A 9,194-nucleotide genomic window follows, 5' to 3' on the forward strand; every position below is an offset into this window, starting at 1 on the left:
GTTGAGAATTCCAATTTTAGTACGTACAGAGTCTCGGTACCATCTGGTGCCGCAAGGATAAATATTGTGCCTCCTTCGGCTGCGTTTGATGACTCGTCTACATGCAGCGCCCATACGTCTGACCTTCCCATTAATTCAGGGGGTCTTTCTGCAGCGAAATCGGCGAGCATCTGGTCCTTGACTGTAGGCCTTGGCAAGTATTGTATGTCGAACTCGCCCAGTTCAATGGACCACTTCGTTATCCTCCCCAAACTTTCTGGTCATTGGAGAATCTGTCTCAGCGGTAGGTTTGTCAACGTAGTTATCTTATGCGCCTGAAAGTATGGCCGTAATTTCTGTGTAGCACAGATGATGGAGAATGCTGCCTTTTTAGTCATGCTGTAATTCCTTCTGCTCCCCTCAACACCTTGCTAGTGTAATATATGGGTTGATGCTGCCGGCCTTCTTCTCGAACTAAAACTGAGCTAATCGCGTTTGTCATGGTGGCTATGTACAAGTATAATTCTTCTCCATTCTCTACCTTTTTCAATAGGGGTGGGGAGCTGAGGTACTCTTTAAGCTGTTCGAAGGCGCTGTTCTGTTCCTCCCCCCATTCGAATCCTCCTCTCTTCCTCAACGCTTTGAAGAAGGGTAAGCATTTGTCCCCTTAGTAGGAGACAAACCTGCTGAGGGAGGCTATCCTCCCTGTTAAGACTTGGATCTCCTTTTTCGTCCATGGGTCCTTTATTTCTAGTAGTGCTCTTATTTTTTCTGGGTTGGCCTTTATGCCTCAGTGTGTCACCATGAAACCAAGGAACTTTCCTGCGGAATTGCCAAATATGCATTTTGATGGGTTTAGCTTCGTGTTGTATCTGCGTAAGAGTTCAAACGTCTCTCTCAGGTCTTCGCAATGCTTTTCCGCTTTCAAACTTTTTACCAGCATGTCGTCTATGTATGCCTCCATAGTTTTACCGAGCTGACCTTTAAATATCTTGTTCACCAACCTCTGGCACGTGGGTCTCACATTTTTTAATCTGAAGGGCATCACTCGATAACAGTACAACCCCCTTTCAGTGATGAAAGACGTTTTCTCTTCGTCAGGCTAGTGTAGGGGGATTTGGTTATATCTCGAGTATGCATCCATAAAGCTGAGAAGCTCATGCCCAACAGTTAAATCTACCATCTAATCGATTCAGGGGAGAGGGAAGCTGTCCTTCGGGAACGCCTTATTCAGATCTGTGAAATCTATGCAGGTGCGCCATTTTCCATTAGGCTTCGTTACTAGGACCATCGCGAAACTCCTTTTCTTCTGCTTCACAAGTCGGTGGTTGGGGTCCACCTGCAACCTATGCTCTATGATGGTAGGATCAATACCCGACATATCATCAGCACACCAAGCGAATACGTCCAAGAATTCGTTTAGCAGCTGGCTTAGCTCTGCTCTCAGGGTTTCAAGCAGGTGACTCCCTATCTGCACGGATCTCTCCTAGTGGCCAAGTAGGGGTATGCGGGCAATATCTTCATCTACCGTGTTGATTTGAGGATATTCTCCCCTTACCTCCAGATCTTCCACGGTTAGGGTTTCTCTTGCCTCCATTTTTCTTTTTAGGGCCATAACGTAGCATTTCCTATCCCGTGCGGTGTAGGGAATTTCATCTTGAGGTGGTATGTTGACGTGATGGCTCAAACTACATTAAGAAAAGGGCGGCCCAATATGATATTGTATACCAGGGGTCGATCCACCACTAAGAACTCTGTCAATGAAGTAACTAGCTGTGGGGTCGTCCCCACGGTTACAGGTAGCGTGATTGTCCCTACGGGATGAACCACATCTCCACCAAACCCAACTAGGGGGGTTGCGATTGGCTTGAGTCTTTCCTTTCCAATTTTCATCCCTTCTAGCATAAACCAGAACATGATGTTTGCCGAGCTCCCATTATCTATTAATATGCGCCTGACTTTGTAATTCGCCACCAACAAGGAGAGTACCAATGCGTCATCATATGGTTGCTGTACCTCTTCTTCATCTCAGATGTTGAAGATGATATCTTCACCTTGTCTGTTACTTTTTCTATTTGGTTCCCATTTTTTTCCATAAGGAGCATCTATTTAGCGTAACTTTTGCGAGCACCTCCGCTGTCTCCTCCACTAGCAGATCCTCTGAAGATCACTGCAATTTCCCCTATGACTTGTTCTTCCTTGTCGTTGGGTCTCTTTTGCTTGCGAGGTTCCCTCGGTGGATCTTCTTTTTTGATAAACCTTGATAGGTATCCCCTTTTTATTAGGGCTTCAATTTTGTTTCTCAGCTGAATGCACTCCTTTGTGTCGTGCCTGTGATCCTTGTGGAACTGGCAAAATTTAGACATGTTCCATTTATGCAGGGGAGTTCGCATGGGTTCGGTCCATGAGACATAATCTTTCTTTCTTATCTGCATTGGTAATTTAGAACACCGTATATTCAGGGGTGTATAGGTGGAGAACTTACTGGATTGCCGTCTCGTGCTAGGGCTAGCAAGCAGCGTTGCGTTCTCATGCCTTTTTGCAGACCTAGAAGATTTGCCTATCTCCAAGCTATTCCCTTTCCTCTTCAACTCAATGCGGCTTCCCCTAGTGTCCATCATCTCTTCCAAGTTGATGTACTTTTGCGCTCGGGCCATTAACTCTCCCATATCAATCGGTGGGTTTTTCCCTAGCGAGTATAGGAAACTTCTAGGTTGGAGAGCTGTGGTCAGGGCTGCCAACGCCACTCCCATGTCTAGATTGCGGACCTCCAGGGTTGCGGTGTTGAAGCGATGCATAAATTTCATTAATGTCTCCCTCTCTCCCTGGACCATGCTCATTAGGTGAGCTGTTGTTTTGACAATCCTCTGACTGTTGAGGAAATGGCTGGTGAACAATTGTTCCATCTCTAAGAAGGAGCCGATTGATCTGAGTCGTAGGGTTCGATACCAATCTCTGGCGCTACCCTTGAGGGTTGCTACAAAGGCTCGGCACATAATGTGTTGGCCTAATAAGGCTTACAATTCTTATTTTGATGATAACAAATCTAATGATATGTTTAATATGTTTCAAGTAAAAGTTTTTAGGGAAATAACAGAGCTCAAGTGCATAAGAAAGTTCAATGGATTACAAAGAGCATGAAGAACAAAGTCATATTGTGAAAAGCTCAAAGGAAAGCATGAAACTACAAAGATGATGGAAGAACAAGCTTGAAGACTAAATTATACTTTTAAGGATATTTTAAAATGTAAGTACTTCAAAGTAAATTTCAAGTATAAAGTAATTTGACGCTCAATAGAAAGTCAAAAATATGTCTTTAAACATATACCCTATAAAATAATTTTCAAATCAATAAAAAGAAAGGGTTTCAGAAAAGAAAAATTTTTTTTACTGAAAGGCCAGGCGACTGCTATGATGAGGCAGGCGACTGCCAAATTAAAATAGAAATCTTTTTAAAAGTCAGTAACTAGACAGGCAACTGCCTAAACTGACAAGCGCCTGTGTGAACAAACCAGGCGACTGCCTTGGTTTTGGCAGGCGACTGCCTGCATTCTGTGTTGAGAGTTGCTTTGTGACAGGCGACTGCCACTCGAACGTTTGCAATAAATTTCTCAACGAAAAGATTTTTTGAACCACATTTTTGAATACATTTATTTCAAAATATTTGAAAATGAATTTTAGAAATATTTGGGAGTAATGGATGATTTCTAAAGCCTCTATAAATAGTCTTAATCTCAAAGAAAAAAAAAAAAAAATGAGAGAATGAACTTTGATGAAATATTCAAAAGAATTTTGAAATTGAGAAATCTTCTAAAGCTTTCAGATCTAGTGTTTTTCAACAACTTTTTTGATCCATAGATATTCAAAGACTTTTAGATCAAAGTAAGTTTTTTTTAAGAAAGGTTTTAGATAAACCGATCTTCAAGTATTCAAAATTTTGTTTTCAAAGGATCTAAAATTCTTTCAAGGTTAAATCGCTGATCTGAAATTGTTTTTTTTTGAAGCAAAGTCTTCCAACAATCAGAATCTTTCATTTTCTTTTGAATACTATTTGGTAATTCATACTAAATATTGAGCTTGAAATTTCTTATGTTTGAATTACTTTGAGGTATAAAGTGAGCTGATTGTTGTACTAATTCACACTATTGTGAGAGTTTTCTTCTATACACAAATACCTTTATTATCTTTCTTAAACGATTTAGAGTTGTTGAATCGTTGAGCCAAATAAGGGGTTATTATTTGGAGAGGCGGGCTTTAGTCTAATAGAAGGAGTGTGTTTTAAATTGGTATTGTTCGACCAGGTAACGGAATTGATATAGTGGAATCCTTTGGTATTTTTGCCAAAGGCGAGGACGTAGGCTGTATTGAAACCAAACCTCGTAAAAACTCTTATCTCTTTCTCTCTGATTTACTTTACATTCCTTACTAGCTATTGTTATATGATTTATATGTGCAGGTTGTAGGTTCTAAATTGAGAAAGAAACAAAAAGTATTTGATATTTAGAAAGTATGCTTTGATTAATCGTTTGCGGAAACCCAAGAAGGGAGTACGTTGATTAATCTGCGGAAATCTTGATCGAGTAGAGTGTATGCTAAAAGTTTACAGGGAAATCAACAAAAGCTTTTACATTTTGATTGAGTGGTTGAATTATCATGATTTCATTGATTGACTTGTAAATTTAAATTTCAATATTCTTGAGTGTGGTTATCATTCATATATATCTTGTTTTCTAGGTTGTTAAAATCAAAAGTCTATAAATCATTAAAATTATAAAAAGAATCCAATTCACCCCCCCTCTTGGGAAGTTATTCCTCATTTCAATTGGTATCAGAGTCTAGTTATAGAAATTCTTAACAAGAATCAATAAAAAATAAAATGGCAAACATTGGTGTAGCACCTTTTGGTGAAGGACAATCCTCAACTCGTCCACCAATTTTTTGTGGACACAATTACACTTTTTGGAAAAAGAGAATGGAAATATATCTCTAACACATGGATTGGAAAGCTTGGGAAGTTGTCATGGATGGAAACCTTATTCCCTCTAAGTTAGTTGATGGAAAACATATTCCAAAAGAAAAGAAAGACATGACTGACTCAGATTATAAAATGCTTCAAATAAATGCAAGTGCTATAAACGCGTTATATTGTGCACTAGATGCAAATGAGTTTAATCAAGTCATGGCCTGCAAAATAGCTAAGGAGATTTGGGATAAACTAGAGGTAACTTATAAAGGAACGGTTGATGTTAGAGACAATAGGATAGACATGCTGATAAGTGAATATGAAGCTTTCAAAATGAATTCTGAAGAAACAATATCAAGCATGTATACCAGATTTACTCACATAATAAATTCTCTAAGTGCTTTAGGAAAAACCTATACTACATATGAAATGATCAGGAAAATTCTAAGAGGTCTACCTCCTCTTTGGGAACCAAAGGCCACAGCCATCATAGAAGGTAGAAATCTTAAGACTACTTCTTTGGATGAACTTATAGGCTCACTCCTTACATATGAAATGGCACTGAAAGAAAGGAATCCTGAACCAAAGCATAAAAAATCCATAGCTCTAAAAGCATCTAGCCATAATTCTAGTGAAGAAGAAAGTGAAACAAGTGATCTAGATCAAGATGAATTGACATTCATTACTAAAAGATTAGGAAAATTCTATAGAAGAAATAAAAGGTTTCCTAGAAAATTCTATAAAAAGAAAATTGAAAAAAGAGATACAAGTAGGAAAGAAAATAAAAGTAAGAATGGACCAATCTGTTATCATTGCAAAAAGCCAGGGCATATTAAACCAGAGTGTCCATTACTCAAGAAAGACAAGAAGAAAAAGAAGGAAGCAATGAAAGCTACTTGGGATGATTCAAACACCAGCGAAACTGAAATTGAATCAAGTGAGCAAGAGATGGCAAATATATGCTTCATGGCAAACAATGAAGAGGTAAATTCTTATTACTCCTCAACAGAATCTCAAAATGTGTCGTGTGATGAGTCATGTGATAGTTTGCCTTCTTATGAGGAATTACAAACTAAATTATATTCACTACATAAAAGATTTATAAAAGTGTCTAAAAGAAACATAACTTTGAAAGATCAGAATCAAAAACTAGTAAAACAACTAGAATCATTCAAAGTTATTGAAGAAGAAAGAAATAATTATATTAAGAAACTGGAAGAAGAAATAAAACAAGAGTTAGATAAAACCCATATAGATGGTTTAAATAAGAAAGAGTTAGAAATAAATGAACTTAAAAAGATAGTAAAGGATAAAGAAAAGATTATCTATAATTTCACTAGAGGCAAAGAGAACTTTGAAAAAATGATTGGACCGCAAAGGCTTCATGGAAATAAAGAAGGAATAAGCTACAATGGTAAAACAAATAAAAAGAACAACAAGCTATACATGGGATACTTTAATAAGGAAGCTAAGTTCTATGCTAGCACTTCATCAAATAACAAACATGAATACACCACTTGCTATATATGCAAGACTAAAGGTCATATAATGTTTAATTGTCCATTAAAGAGAAAATATGTTAAAGTCCAAGGAGAATGGAAGACAAATAATGGAACTAATAGTAAAACAATAAAAGTCAAAAGAATTTGGGTTCCAAAAACTAACACTGAGTGTCCCTCTTTATAGGTTTGCCTTAGGACAACTACGACAATGGACAAATGGTACTTGGATAGCGGATGCTCAAGGCATATGACCGGTGACAAGACCAAGTTCACTACCTTAAAACAAAAGGATAGGGGATACGTCACCTTCGGCGACAATGCCAAAGGTAAAATTGTTGGTATAGGTAAAATTGGTAAGGAACCTTCACTTACTATCGATAATGTGTTATTAGTAGAAGGATTAAAACATAATCTTTTAAGTATCAGTCAATTAAGTGATAAAGGATTCGAAGTAATGTTCATGAAAGAAAATGTGTCATTCAGAGTCCTAAAAATAAAGAAACCTTGTTTATGGCTTATAGAATAAATAATGTTTACTGCATAAACCTTGAGAATATAACAAATCAGAACATAACTTGTTTAATAGCCATAAATGAAGCAAGTTGGTTATGGCATAGGAAATTAGGACATGCTAGCATGGACCTACTATCTAAATTATCTAAGAAAAATATTGTAAAAGGATTACTAAATATTAAGTATGTAAAAGACAAGATATGTGATGCTTGTCAAAAGGGAAAATAAGTAAAAACAAGTTTTAAAAAGAAAAAATTCATATCCACCAAAAGACCCATAGAACTCCTACACTTAGACTTATTTGGTCCAACTAGAATCTTAAGCTTAGGAGGAAAACAATATGCTTTTGTAATAGTAGATGATTTTTCAAGATTTACTTGGGTAATATTTTTAGCAAACAAAGATGAAGCTTGCAATAAATTAATAACCTTATGCAAGAAACTTCAAAATGAGAAAGGTTATAATATAACAAGCTTTAGAAGTGACCAAGGAAGAGAGTTTAAAAATAAGGAAGTTGATAAATTTTGTAATGAACATGGAATAACTCACAATTTTTCAGCACCTAGAACTCCACAACAAAATGGAGTTGTTGAAAGGAAAAATAGAACTTTACAAGAAATGGCAAGAACAATGCTCAATGAAAATAGTTTACCTAAATAATTTTGGGCAGAAGCTGTAAATACAGCATGTTATGTTGTAAACAGGGTTTCAATAAGATCAAAAATAGATAAAACATCATATGAACTTTGGAAAGATAGAAAACCAAATATATCCTACTTTCATGTATTTGGTTGCAAATGTTTTATATTAAATACTAAAGACGACCTAGGAAAATTTGATGCAAAGTCAGATGAAAGTATTTTCTTAGGTTATTCTACAAATAGTAAAGCTTATAGAATTTATAATAAAAGAACCTCTACAATTATGGAATCAATTCATATAACTTTTGATGAATCAAATCATCATACAATTAAAGACATGAATGATGAGAAAGAAGTCACTTCACAAAAGAAAGATGCTCTTGAAATAAAAGAAGAAAAGAACAATGATGCATTAAATGAAAATCTTTCAGAAAAACTGAAGTTTCCTAAAGAGTGGAAATATGACAAAAATCACCCAAAAGAACAAATTCTTGGTGAAACATCAAAAGAAATAACTACTAGAGCCACACTAAAAAATATTTGCAATCATTATGCTTTCTTATCTCAACAAGAACCAAAAAATATTGACAATGCCTTAAGTGATGACTCTTGGATCATAGCTATGCAAGAGGAATTAAATCAATTCAAAAGAAGTCAAGTATCGTGCCTAAACCCAAAAATAAATCAATTGTAGGAACCAAATGGGTGTTTAGAAATAAGAAGGATGAAAATGGAGTTGTTGTAAGAAATAAAGTTAGGTTAGTGGCACAAGGATATAATCAAGAAGAAGGAATGGACTATGATGAAACTTTTGCACCTGTGGCAAGGATAGAAGCCATTAGGATGCTTTTAGCCTATGTAGCCCATAAGGATTTTAAGCTATATCAAATGGATGTGAAGAGTGCATTTTTGAAAGGATACATAAATGAAGAAGTATATGTCAAACAACCTCTAGGGTTTGAAAATGCTAAAAATCCAAACCATGTATTCAAATTGACAAAAGCTCTTTATGGTTTGAAACAAGCTCCAAGAGCTTGGTACGAGAGATTAAGTAAATTCTTACTTAAAAATGAATTTACAAGAGGAAAAGTTGATAGTACCTTATTCATTAAAATTAAAAACAAAGATTTGTTATTAGTTCAAATATATGTGGATGATATTATATTTGGAGCTACAAATAAAGATCTATGTAAAGAATTTGTCACATGTATGCAAAAAGGGTTTGAGATGAGTATGATGGGAGAATTAAATTACTTTCTCGGATTACAAATCAAACAAGCAAAAAATGGAATCTTTATAAATCAAACTAATTACATTAAAGACATGTTGAAAAAATTTGATATGGAAGAAAGTAAACCCATAGGAACTCCTATGAGTACTTCAACTAGTCTTGACAAAGATGAAAAAAGGAAACAAGTTGATACTAAGCATTATCGAGGAATGATAGGAAGCCTACTCTATTTAACAGCAAGTAGGCCAGATATTATGTTTAGTATATGTATGTGTGTAAGATTTCAGTCAGCCCCAAAGAAATCACATCAAACAGCAGTCAAAAGAATTCTTAGATATCTCCTAGGTACACTTGAACTAGGTTTA

At 35.9% G+C, this 9,194-nt stretch overlaps 1 protein-coding gene across 1 annotated transcript; it reads right to left on the reverse strand.

Moving 5' to 3' along the window:
• Window positions 1–1,171: 1,171 nt before the first annotated feature.
• Window positions 1,172–2,885, reverse strand: LOC131158448 (uncharacterized). The gene is made up of 3 exons (XM_058113320.1): window positions 2,111–2,885; window positions 1,708–2,000; window positions 1,172–1,465 (listed from the first exon to the last, which is right to left on the reverse strand). Exons 1-3 carry the CDS (start codon window positions 2,883–2,885, stop codon window positions 1,172–1,174), a joined length of 1,362 nt encoding a protein of 453 aa, XP_057969303.1.
• Between the last annotated feature and the right edge of the window lie 6,309 nt (window positions 2,886–9,194).

Source organism: Malania oleifera, chromosome 6, assembly GCF_029873635.1.
Source record: "Malania oleifera isolate guangnan ecotype guangnan chromosome 6, ASM2987363v1, whole genome shotgun sequence".
NCBI classification, from domain to species: domain Eukaryota; kingdom Viridiplantae; phylum Streptophyta; class Magnoliopsida; order Santalales; family Ximeniaceae; genus Malania; species Malania oleifera.